We start from the raw sequence: 20,366 nt of genomic DNA, 5'->3' as shown, positions 1-20,366 counted from the left end.
CAATGTGATAGTTTTTAGAAAAATTGTGAGAGAGATTGAGAGAGATTGAGAGAAATTGAGAGGGATTGAGAGAGTTTGAGTGAGAAAAATGTGTGGGGGATGGGGGGTATTTATAGGGAAATTTTGGGGTTAAAAAATTGATATTTTTTCAAAAAAACGGGATGCAACAACTATTTTTGATTCGGCGGGTCGGGTTCGGGCGAAAATTTAAAAAACTAGCCGTTGGACGGGCCATTCGGGCACCTCGGGCATTCGGGTTTTCGGGCGGGTTCGGGCCGAAATTCAAAACACTAGCCGTTGGATGGGTAAATCGGGCATTTTGGGCTTTCGGACTTCAATTCGGGTTGGGCTCAAACAGTCAAAATTTCAAAACACTAGCCGTTGGATGGGTAAATCGGGCATTTTGGGCTTTCGGACTTCAATTCGGGTTGGGCTCAAACAGTCAAAATTTCACCTTTTTTTTAGCATTCTTTGGGTCAGGCAATTCGGGCTTGGTCGGAAAAATTCAAAAAAAATCCGGCGGACGGCGGTAAACGGCGACTACACGGTGGCGGGCTCCGGAGTTAATTCTAAATTCGGGTTGCCCGAGCCCGAGCCCGAAAATAAAGCTTGGACGGGTCGGCAATTGGGCCAGCCCGCCCGAGCCCGAAAAATTCAGGCTTCGGGCCGGCCCGCCAACCCGAAGTTCCAACACTAGTTGGGGGGCTTTGATGAGGGGAGAGAGAGAGAGAGAGAAGGGGAAGAAGCGGGGTAGAGGAATTCGTCGACTCATGAGGCTCATGACCTGAAGACTGCACGTTCGAATCTTGTCCGTCCTAATCAGGGAAACATTATTCACCGGGATAAAAGGCTGGTCCCAACTCGTCTACCAATGTCATCCCCGTTTAGTTCGCTGATTCGAGTTTTTAATTCGAGTTGAAATGTAACTTTATGTGTGAGCTTTTTACTGTAGCAAAAAAGTTAGATGTGATTATTTCTTAGAGCTTTTTACTGTAGTAAAACTCAAATTTTAAACTTGAATCGGTAAAATGAACGAGGCCTTCAACTTTCTAGGAAAGTGAACGAAAGAGAGGGAAAAAACACACGAATACTTTTCAAAAATGTTTAAATAGAAAAACTTCCCTTTTCAGTTTTCTCAGGCGTGATTACATATTGATTGCGGGCCGTTTATTTCACCGATTTGAGTTTAAAATTTGAGTTTTGCTACAGTAAAAAGCTTTCAGAAACAGTCACATTTAACTTTTTTGTTATAATAAAAAAGTCACATAAAGTTACATCTAAACTCGAATCAGTGAACTAAACGGGCCCTACGTTTACGCCGGGAGAGAAGAATTGAGTCTCTCTCTTCTTTTTTTTTTTCCTTTTTTTTCCTAACAATCATTTTTTTTTTAAATGAGAAGAGTTTTGAGTTCAACAGTTTTTTACGGTTAAATCTTTATCTTAATCATATAATAGTGTGATGAGTTTGAGTTCAATAGTTTTTCTCGGTTAAATCTTTATCTTGATCATATAATCGTGTGATGGTGTTTTTGATTCTCAATTGCAAATTTTGTCGCTATAACAGAAAAAAAAAATCAAAATAAATTTAGCAGAAACACCACAAAATTTAAAGACAGACACTCAATCCACTCGAATAGAGTGAATTTAAAATTAGCCCACAAATTAAAGAAGATACCAGTTTGTTACAGAATTCTGCCAAAAATATAATGAATTTTTAAACAAAATAAGTAATAGAATAAATAAAAAATGACAGAAATTAATGTGGCTCGGCTTTCAATCTAAGTCCACGGGCTGGACGAGAAATTTTCACTAGCAAAGAACCAAGGAAATTACAAAAGGAGTCGTTCTCAAAACGCAAACCCAAAAAGTCCCAAAATTGCTCTCACAAAATGAACAAAGAGAATAACTACACTCACATATGCTCACAAATTTGGGATGCATCAAATGGTAGCATTGCCCCCCTTTTATAAGGCCAAAAGCGTGGGAGCCAAGCTTATATGCTAGGTTAGTCAGCATTTGGGCAGCCTTTGGTAGCCTTGAGCAACAAGCAAAGACACTTGTCAAAAAACTAACAAAAAGTTGAGCTAGTGTGGCACTTTTTTGAGCCACAAATAACAGGCATTAATATTTAATGAAACCATAATTTCTCATTCGACAAGTTGTGTTTAGAAGATAGAAAAACGTGTTAACAGTTGCGAATTATAGAACGGAAAAATCAAATCTATCAAAAATCGGTGTACAAAGGTTCGGAAACGACTTGAATTCATATTCACTGCTCTTATTTTTCCTTTGAGGAAAAAAAAATCACCTACTTTCGCTAAGCCTTTTCATAATTCTTGCACATAATAATTTACAGGCCACAGTAACAAAAAAGATACATTACTCTTAACATTTGTATTCTAAAAATGGAGAAGCAAACCAACGTGTATGAGTAAAACTTCAAGCTGATTGAAGCACAGTAAGATAATAGAGGTACCCCTGGCATGTACCCGAAGACTGCCTTATTCCCTCATCAAGATTCTGTTTGCCGTTGGGAGGTACAAGATTCCAATGCAACAAATAGTTTGAGAGATCATATGTCCCGGGAGAGAACACACAAATCTTAAGAGGAATTTCAACTGCGGTCATAGGCTCGATTAGGACTCTTGTAGAACTTGACGCAGACCAAATGAATGGAGAAACAGAATCGAGAGTTGGGGGCTTTCCAAATCGAGCTCCAAGGACATCAGATGTGACTTTAATGTCAGTAACTAGTGAGACATCGTGCCAACCTACTTGGTTGCTAGAAGATGTTGCAGATTGATCAGAAGTAGCGTCACTCGAATTGCCACTCGAGTCAAGAGTGTTTATGTGGACAGATGCAATAGCGTTCGACGAGTTGTATATCGTCATACTTAATTTAATTTCACAAAAGGACTCAGAGAAGTTGTGATACATTGTTCGAGGCCCATCCACGAGCCACGAGATAGGGCTTCTGCTCTCAATACTATATCCCAAAAGAGGAAGGAAAAAAAAGGTCATAATCCAAAACCAAAATTGCAAATCAAATGGTGCGTTTGGAATTGGTTTTTTATTGTTTTTTAAAACGTTTTTGCACGTCTTTTGAGGCACGAAAATAAAAACAGCCCGCAAATCGTGTTTGTTTAGCAAATATTTTGAAAACGAAAATGAAAACAAAAAATAGTGAAAATGGTTTTTGTGAAGGAATTAGAAAACGGTTGAAAGTTGTTTTCCCTTTTCTTTTTTCATTTTCTAGTACTTATCAACAATGTTATAATATATTAATTAATAATTATAACCAAATACGATTTCACTTTTTTATTATACTCAAAACAATCTTTTAAAAAACAAACCAAACGCAATTTCAGAATTGGTCTCAGAATTATTCTTAAAACAATCTCATTTTTACTTTTGTATGAAAAACAAAATCATTTTGAAAACATTACCAAACGGGCCCAAAAGATTTCATGGAGAGAGAGAGAGAGAGAGAACACACACAGAAGTTTTAGATTTATAATCAAATCTTCAATTTTGGAACGGGAACTTGCCTGCAATGACATGAATGATGAGAAAAAAGCTGCGGTGGATCAGATGTCCCTGAATCAAGATCACTCTTTAGCGACCGAGAGATCAATATGAAGTCAACTGTTGAGTCTCCCTGATCCACACAAAATGCATGCTCAGTATATTGTACACAATCAAAAGGATGGAAGCCAACATAATTGTACAAAAATAAGAAGACTCTTCTACGACAAAAGATCATCAACAAAATTTAGTCGCTCATATTGCATTTTTTTATTAACTAAATGCCAAAGCAACCGATCCTTTAATGTTACACCTTACACATATATTAATAACCTTCAAAATCAAGCATGACCAGAATAGGAATCAGATTTCAGACTCGAAGTATTGATCAAGAGAGTGATAATGATTGAATGAATCTTCTACTCAAAAAAGAAAAGAAAATTGTAGATTCATAAATTGATAAACCTGATGTGAAATTTCCTGGTGCAGTCTTTCATTACGGTGGAAATCAACTAGCGGAGAGCTAGATGTATCAAAAAGCGGTTCAGTACTGCCCTCAGGTCCCAATCTTACAACACTTCCAAGGGGTACTGAAGTAGAAGACGTCTTGTTCTCCGAAATTCCCGATTTCCTCTGATTCTTAAGACCAAAGAAGTGACTTTATCAGCTAAAATCAACACCACCTTGCAGCATGTAAAGGAACCCAAAACATGGAGCTTCAGTACCAACCTTAAGCATGAAAAAGCATGACAAGGATTGACCCGCAACTAGACACTGAGAAGGTAAGATAGTATCAACAGGCTCAAGCAATGAGATTTCCCATTGTTCTCCCACAGAAGCTAACTGATGTACCTGGAAGCTCTTTGTACTTGTCCTGTTAACGACATCCATTTGCACAAGGAACTCTTCCAATTTTGATGGGCAAGGACTGACTTGGAACGAGATGCCTAATGATGGTAGCACCTAAAAAGATGAATTTACAATATCAGCTCCAATTAGGTTTATCGTATAGTGTTTTGCACATGTAGTCAACAAGATAGTCAACAAGAGAAGGTTGATTAAGACATTAGCATATCAGAACACTATGATATACAAGACTTGAAAATAGGAAAACAATCAAAATCTTTCAAAAATTGATGAAGACAAGATATCTTCAACAAGCACATAGATCCATCATATCAACTGAAGAGGATGACTAACCATTTCTAGAATCCATGTTAGAATGTGGTTACTAAATAATTCGGGTTCTGATATTTATATCTTTAGTACTACATCGAAATACCTGCACGTTATGATGCATGCGGAGAGTGCGGTATCTCATACTGCTTGATGAATCTTCTATCTCATAATATATGGTTAAATACAGGGAAATGTTTCCGGGAACAGCAGCCCGAAACCAAAGAGGCCACAACAATGGTGTTTCCGCTGTGATAATTGTGTCCTGCAACATAGGGAGAAGAAACACACAAGATCAGACATGGTTGTGATTCGTGATATGACATTGTTGGCAAGAGAACACGGGAGAAATAGATACTAACCTCTGGAAATATAAAAACAGGTTGAGATATGTTATTATGATCAGGTTGTACGTAGTGGTGTTCAGTCCTCTTTTCCAAGCAAGCAGGAAAGTCTGCATCCAAACTTTCCTGACTGCCCACATTCAAAAATCTCGGATGACTGACCTTTAATTTCAAGTTCTGAAAGAATATCACATTATAAACTGGCTAAGCTCACAATGACAAGAGATACATACTCGATAGAATGCACACCAAAAATAAGCTACTAGCCAATATAAATACAGGCAAGCTTGTGCATGTGTAAGTGCTGCGTTAAAGAAAAGTAGCTAGATAGCAGTAACATAAAATATAAGCAATGAGATGTCCAAATCACTCTCCCAGCAAAGAATTGAAAACTATAAGATAAAGAAAAGAAAGGCCAATTGTAATAAAGGTCAATATGACAACTTCCTGAACAATCAAGTCAAGAGGCATTCCTGCCAACTCAAATGGGTTGGTATGAATACATGTATACGTTACATATGCAGCATGTTGAGAAATACATGAAAATTAGGACATTAAGCTGCAGCTGTACCTTAACGGTGCATTCTGATTGGTTCCTCAACTCCAGAACAAGATGGCGTACATCCCCAGCATACGTACTTGTAGGTAAAGGCTGAATAAAGCCCTCGAGTTTGGGTAGACTCTGAACATTGAAAAGAATGCAGAAAATGTAAAGTTAATCTACATTAGTTCTGCATAAAGTCCAAATTTTTTCATTATTTTGGTGGAGGGAGGGGTTATAGAAGAGGGTTGAGATTTAGAGAGAGCACGCACCTTGATCACCACAAACTTCAGATTGTCACTAAGAGAGCGGTTGCCTCTCTGTCTTCCCTTTGCACTTTTCTTCCTCCTAGGATTAGACTCAAAATTATGGAAACCAACAACAGCACTTGACAAGTTCCACCTTACACCAACAATCTGTAAAATGCCTTCTATTCTAGGAGTAACAGTAAGTTGCACCTGAAAAGCAAATAAGAGCTATCAATGGATGATTGAAAAATAGTATTTGTAAACAAGATGCTGGTAAAATATGACATAAGCAAAAATGAATTATGCTCGCTAACATCCTTTTAACTCCTTTTTTTCTCCTTCTGGGTGGGGGGCAGTAAAGGTTACCACTCGAAGCCCAACAAGAAAATAAATATATAACTTATATTTTTCGGACATGACGACGTTAATACTTTTGGTAAGGGGGTGTCCCTGTAATTTTAACATAACTGAAGGGGTATAAATGCAGTTCATCCTAAAAAAAATTTAGCAGCAAACATGAAAAAAATAACAATGAAAATTGATGTTTATTCCATTGTCAACAGCGCAGCACTCACCATGACTACTTCACCTCCTCCTAATGAAAAGTCAACCTTCGACAAAGTTAAGAAAGAGTTATTATCACTTTCCCTGCAATAATCAAAGTAGAATGTTAGCACAACAGGCAAAGATGATAGGAAAGAAAGTGGAACAAATAAGATAGAAGCACGCTAACAAGAAAAAGACTCGATACTCAAGTGGACATACATACCTACTGGTTGTCATAGTTAATTCATTATCATTTTGAAGCTTCCCAGCTTGGCTATTTGCATCTGCATTACAGATTTGTCAATCCTTAATCTTGGAAAAGAAAAAAAAAATAGAAAAATTTGAAAAGGTTGAGGCATCGACACACAAAGGCAAATATAAAATTTTACTTACCAGTTTGTGTTTCATCGGAACTTGCAGCAAGCTCACATATCAAGGAGACACTAGACACGGATATGGGAATTTGTAAAGGGTTCTTAATTTCAAAATCAACTCTTACCGCTTCTGCAAAAGGATGAAGCATATTACAATGCATACAGACAAAAACACATCTTTGTACAAATAACTTGTTCAAGTCAATGGAACAAATCAAAAGACAAGAGTTGCTCATGTGCTAAGATTATTAAAGGCCCTATCTAAAAGCAGGATACGAAACCTAATCAGTCTATCAAGAGACCAATATTCAATGTACTTTCAAGATGTGACAAGAGAAAGAGAAGAAGTCCGCTGAGAATGGGAAAGGCCGTGGGGAAGGTGGGTGATGTTTGCAGTGAATGAACCAATATATTTTTATCTCTTCTGAATGATCTCATTTTTGTTGCAAGGATCCAACGGTAAATAATTGGTACTATCCATACATCGATGTCGACAAAGAATTATAAAGAAAAATTAATAAACTCCAAGAACTTAATTCATACAGCTATGACCAATATGCTATTATCTACATACCCCCTGCAACACAAACATTTGATTCTTTATACGTTTTGGCGACAAGCTTTGAGTGCAACTCCAACCAATTAGTCCTGCCAGTAGACAATGATGGAATCAAATCCTCTTCTAGAGAACGCCATATGCTTTCTTTAACACTGGCCTGGAATGTCCTCGAAAAACAAATACATCAACATATAAGACACAAAGCAAAGTCCGAACTCTAAACGACAGAATGTTTGTACTGATGCTAATAGTGCAGTACCCTATAAGAAGCAATATATACAAGTGTGCAGAGCAACACCAAAAGCAATTTAATATAACTTACCACGGCAGGCGTTGCATATGTTCGGTGATCTTCAAAAATGACCCTAAGGGAAGAGATTTTAATCTCAGGCAATTGAAGTTTTGGAACTTCAAATATCCTTCCCGTTTTCTGTATTATTGAACATAGAGAGAGAAAACATCCAGTTAACTTCGGCATCAGCTTGTGTAAGATTTAAGTTACTTATGGGTAAAACTCAGATTTCACAGAAGCCCGATGCTATAACCAACTAGAACATAAGAGTTGAATTTTGCAGTATGACACCGTTTTTATTGTCACAAGTGCAGTTGCATCCTTTCTACGTATTAATATAGGGAAACTGATGAAATAGGATAGACTAATTATATTCCTATATTTCATAGGAACCATATGAAAATTAGAAAAACATGGTATGAGCAAATCAGATGAGTGGAGGTCAGTGCGAAGGAATCATGCCAGAATAAAATTAAGTCGAGGGTTGGCAAATTGATTTTTTATTGAGATTAACACACCTGATTAGTGCTTACAAACTGTTTTATAAAGTTTAAAACAAATTAAAATAAATAAATAAAACCTAGCTCCAGTGTCACCTGAACAATTTGAAGAAATTGCCTCAGGAATATGTCCTGCGATGTCTTGGACTGATGACTACAGGCCAGGACCTCCAACACATGTGAGACGGCCAAGTCATATCTTCCAAGATAAGCATACCATCTGAACCAAATAAATTTTATCAGAGGCTTTGCAACTTGTAGGTTTTCTAAAAAGAACGCCTGTAAAGGTAAACTCGGAAACTAGAGAAGCATCAAGTCGATATTAACTTACTGTCCAATGTTAAAATAGATATGGTCCTTGATATGACTCCATGTAGCTTCTTTGTAAACAGAGATGGCATTTTTGTATGTACGAATTGCATGTTTAATCTGGAGAAGAAAACGTAGGTGAGTTGTCGGAAAATGCAACCTTTCTAGCTTACTTCTGCATATCTTTATTGGTAAAAGTACCTGATCACTTTTTTTGTAACGCTCGCCAGAAAGAACAAGATGAAATCCATATTTGTGTAGCATAGGTGGCGTGGACAACAAGTAGCAATAAGACGCTTGCTCAAGCATTACAGCAGAATGTAAAGGTTCCTAAAAATCATTGTTTGTCAGAAGGAGTAAACTTTTTCTCGTACATTGACATTTTAAAGGGATCGTGCATTACCTCGCCACAAATACGAAAGTATACAGAAGCAGCCTCTCTAAATTGATATCTTGTCTTCAACATTTCTACCCACCAAAGACCACAACGTGTTGCATTCTGCTGACCAGATGGCCCAATTTTCTGCACAAATACCAATTCAAAATAAACACATTTGCCAGGGAGAAAAGGACAAAAAAAATAAAAATAAAAATAAAAAAGATTTAATAGAGTTGCAGAGTACTCAATAGGTAAAAATAGACCTCTTCGGAGGATATTTAATGGTATGTTTTCTGAGTCTTGGCCTTCCTTTTTTGTCTAGGCAGTTTTCAAGATTTTCAGTATTCTTTTTTTTTTATTCTTTTATTTTTTTTGGTATATCTCATCAATCTTGTATATGGAATTATGGATATTCATTCTTGATACTAACAGATATTAATTTTGACAAAAGGGTCGAAAATGAAGTCTTGATCGTTACACACACACACACAAGAGACCTTTCTTAATTAGTAATAAAAGGTGTATAGAAGTCTTTATCGTTATCTCTATGAATATTTAGCCATGAAGCCTTAAATAAAAGTCACTAAAATAGAAAATTGAAGGTAAACAAATACACACCAAATAAGTAGTAAATGCATTTTCCAAACAATACTCTGCTTCCTTTCTCGATTGATCTAGCAAGAAATATGAAAGGCCCATCATTTCCTGCAATAAAAAGCGAAAAACTCTCAAAGGCCATTACGTGTGAGGCCCTCCCCATATATAAATACTATTCGATCACCAAATTAGAGATTAGCAAAATGAAAGAAACGTTAAGTTAAGAAGACAAGTAAAAATGACAAGGATTATATAAGAAACAAAAAAAAATTTTTTTTTTTTTTGGAAAAAAAAAAGGAACTGACAGCAAATAAATAAGGCTGAGAATATATTTTAAAAAAAAATCATTTAAACAAACCGAATAACAAAGTACATTTTAGCCTAAATGCTGAAAATCATGATCCAAATTAACCTAAAACACAATGCACAAAATTCTTAAAAAAATAAAAATAAAAAAATAAAACAAACAACCTCCAACTACCTGTACACCAGCATAGCGCTTCCATGCTTTATCAAGCTTGTAATCTGTGGAAATTAAGCGATAGTTCGACAATGCAAGTTCATAATCCCGTAGCATGAAGGCATAATCACCCAACACTCTAATCTGAGATTCAACGGAGCTAAATGTGTACCTTTAACAGCAAATATAGAAACCAAATTAGAAAAAGGCTGGAGAATTACAAGCTTGCTGTAACAAGTACATGTTTAGCATACATAGAACCATTGGAAGAATCTGCTATTTCGTCTTTCCCTTTTCTCCACCACAAGCTTTTAATTTGGTTTTTAAAACCCTTCCTTGTTGCAGAAACCTGGTTTGGAAAAGGATATGAAATGGAGAACAAACAAGAAAACAAAAGGATCATAAGACTCGGAACAATTCTCCTTTTACATTCAGTCAAAAAGACTCAGAAGAGTCACACATTAATATACGATATTCCCATAACCATGAATGCCAGGAAATATGATGGAAATACTAACCTGTTGATTGAGCACGCGTATCTTTTGCTCCATGCAAGGGATGATCTGTTTGGTTGATAACTCTTGCATGATATCTCTCATCTGTTCCCAGATGTAAAAATTGCATATTACGGTCAAAATTCTGAAGTAAGCAGGAAATTTTTTTTTTTGAATCATCAATATTATGCAACCTTTTTATTGCACGAAAATATGATGACAAAGGAATTCACCTCATTAATATCATTAACATTGAGGAAGGAACCAAGATTCTGACCAGAAGAAGTCTCAGATTTCTGTCATTAGGGTAAAGACAGATACATCCTTAACTTAACTTTGTCTATTAACTAAAAACGATAACAGCAAGATTTAACATTCATAGATGACAAAACAATATTTATTAATATAAAGAAATAATATATGGCAAACGAAAGTACTTAAAAATAACTTACATAACGCACCCAAGGATTATCTTGATGTTCAACCGGACCATCTTCAGAAGAATTAATGCAAAGTAATTGACAGTCAGAGCCAAAGGTGCTCCTCATTTCTGTTAAAATCTTTGTTGCCCTGTGAGGATAAAGCCCAAGTATTATCATATTGTATTCCATTCAAATGACATTGAATATATATAATCGTAAAAAGAGAAATGCTAAATGCTAAAGAGTAAGCAAAATATCATCTGGACAAAAAAAGTACGGAGTAGCAAACAACATTACCACGAACTTTCCAATTACAAGGGATATTCTTATAATGAAGACACCAATAAATCCGACCTTTTTTTTTTTTTTTTGAAAACTGAAAAAGAATGGATTTTTAGGGGTTTGAGTCTGGATGTCACTTCTGATGAACTGGATGGACATTTTGGATTTTAGGGGTTTGATTATGGATCGTTGTGTTTAGTTTCCTGCATTTTGGGCCTTGTCATTGTTTGGCGATTTATTTTTGCTTACCCTGTTTTTTTTTCGGTTTATTCTGTTTTCTCCTTTTTCTGGAGGATTTCTCATCCTCTTCAGCCTTGTATTGGTTTTTCTCATTAATAAAAGGTTCTCCGTTTCTTAAAAAAAAAAAAACAAAACAAAACAAAAAAAACAAAAACAAAACAAAAAAAAAAAGTGATTTTTAGCATGAAATTTTAACTGTTGGAATAAATTTTACTTATAAGTTATAACTATGATCCTATATTAAGATACTGAATTTCCAGAAATATCGGAAAGGATGTTATACTTGTCAGTAGTGCCATCTTGATTGTCGTGCACCAATAAATAATAGTTTAAAATCTTTGGGTCCATTGCACCATCATTTAGAAGAGAGGGCAATTTGTTGGTGTTGAAGAGATCAACAAACTGGTTGATAGGTTGTTCATCCTTCGAAGAAACAACCAAAAGACCTGCAATAGATTCAGACAAAAAGGTAGAGCTAAATCAAAAAAATTTGGATAACTACAGTTAATATTAGGATTCACAACAACTGAGCCTCGCAATTATAGTCAAAAGACTAACGTAGAATATATATTAAGTTTCAACACCTTACATGCCACAGGATGGTCAAAAGCTTCATGGTCTGAAAAGGAGGCACTGCGTACAAGCTCTTTATTAAAAAAAGCAAACCATGATGGTAGATTTTCAGATTCAAACCCTGAAAAGAAAGGTTGACATCTATCACCAACTAAAAACTATAAACGTTCCAACATTATAATAATTCATCGAAATGCCAATTGGAAATAAAAACAGAGAGTTGAGTATAAACCTAAGCTCCCATATTTCCCTTTTTTAATTCAGCTTTCATTCTCAGCCATTAAATTTTAAATGGTACAGTGGATGCAAGATTACCTGCTGCCACATGGCCACTATAGCTCTCTCTCCTTCTATTTGTTTATTCATTTTTTCCTCTTTTTTTTTTTTGAGGGAAAAAAACTAATTGCTACAGACATCCAAGAACGCAAGCATTCATATACTCATGTTTTTATACTCCTTTTCTCCTTCAATCTTGTAATGTAATTCAAATGTAAATTTCAGTGATAAAAGTTGTCATTTCACAATATGAAAGAGTACAAAAGATATTTGTCAATATATTCTCTCTTTTTTTTTTTTTTTGAAAAGAAACAAAACCATTATTAATGAAGAAAAAGGGAACAAAGGATGAAGAGGAAGAGTTATCCTCCACAACAATCCAGTTCCAAAAATACAGGACAAACAAAACAAAATCAATCAGACCAGACTAAACAATTAGGGCAGGACTATAAGAAAGGGGCCCAACTCCTAGCAAATTCCGAAAATAGGCACTTTTCAAACTCTTAATCCCTATAAACCCACAACGGCACCCCAATACTTTATTTATCCCAAAGAACAGACTCATCCTCCCCTTGATCCTCAAAAATTATATTATTCCTTTCCAACCATATACCCCAAAAATTCTATTACTTAATTTGTTAATATATTCTTATCTCTCCTAGTGATCTCCGACAACCCCGAGAGCTGGAATGAAAACCTTTCTAGGGGGCCAGATCCAGGAAAGCCCATTTCCTAGCATGGTTGTGATCTGGAGATCAACTTTTAACTTTTTAAACACTATTATTGTTTGGTGCTAATTTGCAGTAACTTGATATTTTCTAAACTTTTTTTTTTAATTTGCATTCTTGCTTTGCTTTTCATCAGTAGTGAATTAGCTAATCACAGAAGTTAGAAACAAGATACAAGAAAACTTTTGTAAGAGTAAGAGGCCGAGAGAATCACAGTAAATCTAGCAGCCTAAAATCATATAGTCTGCTAGGCACTAGCATAACTTTGAACAAGTACAAATGTTTCGAAGAATTTATAAAGAAAATACAATACTTACTAGCATCTAAATTCTCTATTGGAGGAGGATCTGAACACAGTTCAGAATCACCGTTCTCCCCAGCTTGGGTAATAACCTGTTTCAACCGCTCTCTTGCTACCTTGTTTCAAAAAGAAAACACAATCTCAAATTCAGACTAGGATAACAATTGATAAGAAAAGAACATAGCAGATTCACACAACTAAAGAAACAACTGTGGTTTTGCAATAAGTAATGTGCACCTAAACATGAACGATCTATTTTCTTCATTCCTTACTGACAGTCCAATAAACTCCAAATAAATAATGACACTGGTACAATGATCATGAAAACTTTAAGATCTTGTACAGATATACACAATTAACAACTTGAAATCATGACTATTTCAGGTAAAGATTTTTTTTTTTTTTTTTTTTTTTTTTGGCTATGTGCTCTAAATGTTTCAAAGTAATACTTTAGTAACACAATCAAAAACCTCAAAAGTCTAAATCGTCAAACGATTTGATTGCTAGAAAAATTGAGGTAACTGGTAATAAAACCTAAATGGTGATCATTTTGAAGACGCCTCTTCATTGCCAAAAAGTGAAGTAATTGTCGCAAAAAAAAAAAGAAAAAAAAAAGGTGAAGGTTTTTGGTTCCTTTTCTGATCATTTCCTTGAATTTCACACAAACATTCCTTGATTTACCTCCAAATTCGGTTGCCGAATATCCGACGCGTAGAACAATCGTAATCTGAACTTCTGAAGCCTATAAGGTTGATCACTAGCTGTTCGTACAGGTACTGCAACGGAATCAAACCCAACTGTCTCAAATTTCGCCATTTCGAAACCCTAGAAACACTTACACACTATATATGCACATATTATATATATATATATATATATATATCTATCTATAGAAATGAAAGGAAAACTTCACCGTCGATGTTGTTGAAGACGCAGAAGGGACTGAGCATCTCGACGAAGCTGAGGCCATTCTTACGGCAAGTTTCTTCGACGAGAGGCGTATCGAGGACCATGACGACCGGATTGATTTCGTCCAATAGCATTTTGCCGAGTGGCGTTTTCGCCGGATCCGCCATTTTTCGCCGCTCCGATCACCTCAATTGGCGGCAAAACCCGCTCCTTCGCTCGGATTCGATGGCCGGAGTGACCAGCTCCGACTGAGACGACTCGGCTGTGGCGTGACTCGCTCGGGATTTGGATTCGCTCAGATCTCCGACGTTAATGGCAGAGGTGTAAGGAGGGAGAGCTGCTCGTGAATTGTCTCAATTCGCAAATGGAAGAGCAAAGGGTAACCTTCGTAAATACCTTTCAAATGTATGGGTAAGGAATTTCATGGGGTGTTTCGCACGAAAATTCGTGTTATATTTTGAATCATTGTTCGTGATTTATTACAGTATTTTTTTTCATAAAAAACAGATATAGGCTTAGTTTGGTAATGCTGTAAATTTTAAAAAAATTACTTTTAACTGTGCTAAAGGAAGAAGCGATGTTACAAGAAGCAGCTGAGTGTTTAGTAAACTGTAATTATAGTAGATGTACTAATTTCAAAATCAATGTAATAGCGTTTGGTAAATTTTGATGTTGAATTACTGTGGATATGTAAAATGACCAAAATAAATATTGTATGAAACTTAAATATATATAATTATTCTTTGTATTTAAAAATATTTGTTTAACTTAAAAAAACATAATGCTATAATTTTGAGTTTTTTAACAATAAATTTATGATAATTAATTTTTTTTTCATTTATTTATTCACAATATAGTTACAACTAAAAAGAGCATTAGTGAGTAATCAATTTGTTGAACAAAAATGTACATTCCATTTTCAAAAATTGACAGTCATTAAAAGAATTAAATCATATTCATTAAACTTGTCGCAATTTGATCTCATACTTCATCCATTTTTTGTGATAATAAAAAACTAGTATTTTAATTTTCTTCTACATTATCTTCAAGTTGATTGTCTTCATAAACGATACCATCTGGATCCACCTCAAAGAGTATGAGACTTGAGGCCATGTCAACGACGTAAAAGAATAAATGAGACAAACTGCAGATAATACTGACTAGATTACTTGTCACCTAACACTGACTTTGAGACTTTCGAACTCCACAAAATGGTGATAAATCTACATGGCCTTAGCAATTGTCATGTTCTCGACACATGCATAGAAGAGCATTATATGATCGAAGACCCACTCAAAATTGTGATAAATGGTATTTTTCTCCTTTATATGGTCTAAGAAATCTTTTCAATTGTAGATATCCCGCGTCAACTAAATAATATTACCTATTGAAATAAAAACACATAAATGGGTGACATGTAAAAATTATATTACAAACATCACTCTTCTCAGTGAACAAACAAACATACATCAATGTTGGCAGCAGAACGAAGCTTCATGCCGTCATCATCCCATTTGGACTGCGGGGCAGTTGCTCCAGCAATAATTGCCTTCACAATAAACAAGTAGAAATGATTACTTTATTACACACACGGATCAAGGGGATAACTAGATACATTAGACTAAATTTGGAAAGGACAGATTGTGAACCAGGAGGCAGGATCTTGCCATTTTAGCACAAGGATTTAGTAAAAACTCGTAGCATATATGCTTGTTATAGACTGGTTTATCCAGTGTTCTTGACAAGAACCATAGAATACAAGTCAATCTAATCTAATGTTGGCAGAAAATTGACTAGTGTTTCTACACTACAATGCACATGAACGATGAATACAAACCTTCCCACTATTAACAGCAGCAACCAGTGCAACATGCTGATCACCTCGGCCAAATTCATAGAAGTAATAAGTCCTGAAACATATCAACATATGAGCAACACATTGAATGAGAGGTAAAACAAACATAAATTGTTACTCAACGTAGATAACCAGAAAAATCTCAAGTAAAAGGAAACCATAGAGATCAAGAAGGAAGTCCCGACAGGCATCTCCAGATAACAAGTTAGATATGGTTATACAGTTACGTACTTATGTGAGATAGGTAAGCCTAGTTTTTCGTGATTATTATTGTGCCTAGGACAGGACATTCTTATTTAACTAGAAACGCTTAAAAAACATGATCGTTTCAACACATGAATTGGTGAATTTACCTGTAGCCTTCTTCTTCCTTTATTTTTAGTGTCCGGGCAGAATATAAAGTTGCCCCACATGCCATCGTCACATTGGTCGAAATTACGAACAAAAGCCAATAGAACAGAAGGAAGAGCCAAGATGAACAATGGGGAAAAAGCATGTAAATTCGTCTTAGACTAAGACCAACCAGAAAGGTAAATTAGACCAAAGATTTATGGTGTGAGAAAATATCAGAACCAGAATTCAACCTTTATATACTTGGAATAAAGATTCTAGCAGCTTCTTTCAAGGAACCTAAATCCGTTACGTCTTTGGCCTCTAAAAATGTAATTTTGAGTTGATTGGTAGGACGAACTATGACACTTAAAACCTCAGATCTGTATCAAAGAACGTGGACAAGAAAACAAAAAATAATAAACATATAACGTCCAAAATTAAGCCTCAGATAACATATAGGACAAAACTTATAGAAGAAAAGAAACTAACGCAGACAGAATACTAACTAAGGTTGATCTCCACCAAACTATCAAAAAATATCTCATCAAAACTTCTCCTTTTCTTTCTTTCCTTTGCTCAACGTGGGGCAACGTTTTCACGTAAAAGCTAAGATTTAAAGCATTCCATTTACACTTGATTAAGAAAAACGAAGATTAGGGAAAATTCATAAGAATTACATACCCATCAGGAGATGCAAAACGAGCTGCAAAAGTCTTGGGCTTTGCCTCATCTCTGTACAGAGACAACCCAGCATCGAAATCCTATAAATGGCAGGAAAAAAGAAAGCAAATCGTAAATTGCAAAACTTTGTGGAGCTAAAAGCAGAAAGAAACAACAAAAAACAAATAAAAAGCTCGTTGTATCTGGAACAGTGAAATGCATGAACTTAACTCTTTAACATGACAAAATCTTACCATTTTTACCAGAAAGAACTGAACTTTTATTTTCGCCGAGAAAAAAGAAAATAAATTTTCAATTGAAGAACAACAAAAATTGGAAAACAAAACACAAAAAGATCATAACGATCGAAGTACCTCGGGCTCCATAATGTCCTCGAACTGAGGAGGGACCCGAATGGCAAAGCCATCGCCGACGAACTGGAACTAGGATTTGGTGTTGACGATGCCAGAGAGCGAGGGTTTCGCCGGAGCCGGAGCCGGAGCTTGTTCAGAAGAGTGGGTTAGCGAAACTGTTGCGGTGCAAAGGAGATGACGAACATAGAAGTGATTTTGAGAATCAAATGTCGTCTGGAGGTGGTGGTGATGGAGAAGAATGTGGAATTAGGGTTTGGAGTGAGCAAAGAAGGGATTTTGGGGAAGACGGGGTTGGGGGGAGAAAGGGAGAGAAGAATGGCCATGAGAGAATGAGGATAGTTTCTTTCATGGTTGCAGAAAAATTTTGGAGGAAGGCAGATAAATGGGATAGTTTGGGAATTAATGAAATTTTTATTAAATGAAACGGGGCGGATACCCGCACAATCTAGAATCGAAAATAACTTTTGAGCTGCTTCTTATTTTGAGCTCAAATTTCACACAAATTATTTAAGAAGTATTTTTTTGAGTCTTTTACTAAACACAAAAAATAACTTTAACTAAGTAAAAGATTCATATTGGGCTCCCAAAATCTCTACCAAACTAAGTCATAAATTGAAAATAGTTTTGAATTCATGATTCAGAACCTTTTTTACTCTTTAATTCATATTTTTTTAATTAAATAATTACATTAATAAAAAATATTTATTAAAGTGACATTTAATTTATAAATTTAGAACTATAATTTATGATTTTAATTTTTAAAATTTAAAATTTTTACGAAAGAAAAATCAAATAAAATTCTTAAAACAAACATTACTTAAATATAAAAAATAAAAATTTTGGCTCATACACTCACTCAAAGTAAATTCTTTATTTTGTTCAGAGCCCTCCCTCGCCAGAGATATTCGACCCGTTGTTCTTGGGCTGTTAATGAGCTCGGCTGACTGTTGAATTTGTGGAAGAGTTTTGCAGTTTACTCCATTGTACTTAAGTACTTTGACAAATTGTCGCATGTATCTTTATCTTGACAATTAAATCAATCATTAATCAATGTGACCTAAATTGATAATGTGATTTAAATTGATGATGAAAATACAGCTGTTTAATTGTCAAAATTAAAAATTTAAGAGACAATTGGCAGAGCACAAAAAGTTAAAGAGAGAAAGTGCAAAAAATTTGGCATGCACGTGGATATTTCCATCACAATCTATATGACATCATTAAATTGACCAAATTGTGACGTTTTAAAATATTCAAAGTTAATAATCAAAATTAGAAATTAAAGTGATAAATTGTCAAAGTGCAAAAAGGTTTAGGGGTGATAGTGCTAAAAGCATTGTAGAAACCACTTTTTGTGAAAATGGGATTTAAATATACCACTACATATCTTATGAAAGTATGCAAAATACTATTTAAAAACGATAAAACACTCAAATATTTGTTAAGGGGACGTTTGGTTCATGGATTCAGAATTATTTTCGTTTTACGTATATTTTTTATGAGAAAAAATATTGTAACGAACCACGAACCATGATTCGAATCATGACACGAATCTCTCTTCCAAACGTCCATTAAGTTTCATCTTTTACCATCTCTCTCTTTCAGGAATAAAAACTTTTATTCTTATATATTTTATCTTTCTTAACTTCATTGTCGAATTCGTTTGTCGTCATTGCACTTTATCACCAAGTTTTCCTTCCTCCGTAATGTTGTCAATAATCGTCTTTCCTCTCGCCATATTGCCACCGGCAAGTAAGAGATTGATTAACGTTGTTGACGCGCCGTCGAGGTCATGCATCTCGTGAGGAGATATCCTTGGTGTGGCAATACTGGAATTGGGAATATCTCACGTGGAGATCATTGATGTCATTACACAAATTTGTCATGCAAATATCATGAGGAGATCCATATTGTCATTACACTTGAGTTGCATAAATATCCGTGAGATCCCCGACATTCCCCGACATTGTGTGATGCCGGAGTCCAGTGGTAGCGACAATAAGACTCTCGAAAGCTATGACGGAGTGCATGGTAGCAAATAATGATGCTGCATGGATTTGGTTAGGACACTATGGGTTCGTTTGGTACGATGATTCAAATCAATGTGATTCTAATCATAATTTTAGGTTCATATCATGATTATTCAGAATTTAGGGTTTGAATTACCTTGAATCAAGAAGGAGGTGGTTTGTGATTCTGGTTTAAAACATCACATCAGATTATGAATCATGATTCTAAATCATCCAAACTAAATACTGATTCAGAATCACTGTAAACAAACACTAATTCTGAATCATGATCCAAAATATTCTGAATCCATCTACCAAGCGCCCCCTATAACTCCAAGCTCACTCCAAAAACAACTGCCACAATGATTTTCGCCCCCATCGCTATTGTTGATTAGGGTTTGAATTTTTGTTAGTTTGGGTTGAAGATTTAAGTTTTTCCTCTTTTTTTTTCATTTGCTGTTGTTGTTGATCCGAATTTGTGGTTTAAAGTGGTTTGTCATATGTTGATCAAAGTAAATCAATAGTTTAATTAAAAGTAAACAACTGATTTACTTAATTTTCTATTTTAATTTTAGAATTTGTGTTGTAATCTAAAATAAATAGCTATTTAATCTAAAATACATAAGTGGTTTAATCAAAAGTAAACCAATGATTCCAAACTCTAGTAAAAAAAAAAAAAAAAAAACCAATCGTTTAAAGGTAAGTAAACAAGTGGTTTAAGGGTGATATGCACTTTGAAACTCATGAAAACAGTATTTATGAAACAATAATAGAAAGTTGAAAAAAAAATAAAGGTTCTATATATGTATCTGTTGGGTGCGTTTGGAATTGGTTCCAAAACGTTTTTATTTTCTGTACGAAAATGAAAATGAAAACGTTTTTAGTTTCATTTTTGAATTATTTCTAAAAATGCGTTTGGTAGTTTTATTTAGAGATTGATTTCAGTTTTAAAAAAAACTGAAACTGCGTTTGGTGGTTTAATTTTTGAAAACATGTAATAATATATTAAATAATAATATATTAAATAAATATTAAATAAATAATATTATTAAATATATTA

At 35.0% G+C, this 20,366-nt stretch overlaps 1 protein-coding gene across 3 annotated transcripts; it reads right to left on the bottom strand.

Annotated features, from left to right (window-relative positions):
* Positions 1-2,205: 2,205 nt before the first annotated feature.
* On the bottom strand, positions 2,206-14,528 carry LOC21399951 (trafficking protein particle complex subunit 8). 3 transcript variants are annotated; one of them, XM_024172633.1, is made up of 28 exons: positions 14,080-14,528; positions 13,848-13,942; positions 13,183-13,282; positions 11,878-11,982; positions 11,572-11,734; positions 10,797-10,914; positions 10,578-10,640; positions 10,369-10,449; positions 10,105-10,199; positions 9,872-10,022; positions 9,412-9,498; positions 8,818-8,937; positions 8,616-8,744; positions 8,437-8,534; positions 8,202-8,325; positions 7,636-7,743; positions 7,329-7,470; positions 6,774-6,884; positions 6,604-6,664; positions 6,410-6,482; positions 5,859-6,044; positions 5,617-5,727; positions 5,064-5,222; positions 4,808-4,966; positions 4,255-4,488; positions 3,991-4,158; positions 3,549-3,658; positions 2,206-2,986 (listed from the first exon to the last, which is right to left on the bottom strand). In XM_024172633.1, exons 1-28 carry the CDS (start codon positions 14,240-14,242, stop codon positions 2,440-2,442), a joined length of 3,861 nt encoding a protein of 1,286 aa, XP_024028401.1. In that variant the 5' UTR covers positions 14,243-14,528; the 3' UTR covers positions 2,206-2,439. The 3 variants fall into 3 exon arrangements, with proteins under 3 accessions (XP_024028401.1, XP_024028400.1, XP_024028403.1); XM_024172632.1 differs by having other exon boundaries at positions 2,207-2,986; positions 3,991-4,164; XM_024172635.1 differs by having other exon boundaries at positions 2,207-2,986; positions 3,991-4,164; positions 10,806-10,914.
* Positions 14,529-20,366: the final 5,838 nt, after the last annotated feature.

This window comes from Morus notabilis, unplaced genomic scaffold (genome assembly GCF_000414095.1).
Source record: "Morus notabilis unplaced genomic scaffold, ASM41409v2 Scaffold758, whole genome shotgun sequence".
Classification (NCBI taxonomy): Eukaryota; Viridiplantae; Streptophyta; class Magnoliopsida; order Rosales; family Moraceae; genus Morus; species Morus notabilis.
The sequence above is the reverse complement of the archived record's forward strand: the minus strand, read 5'-3'. Positions and strand labels throughout refer to the sequence as shown.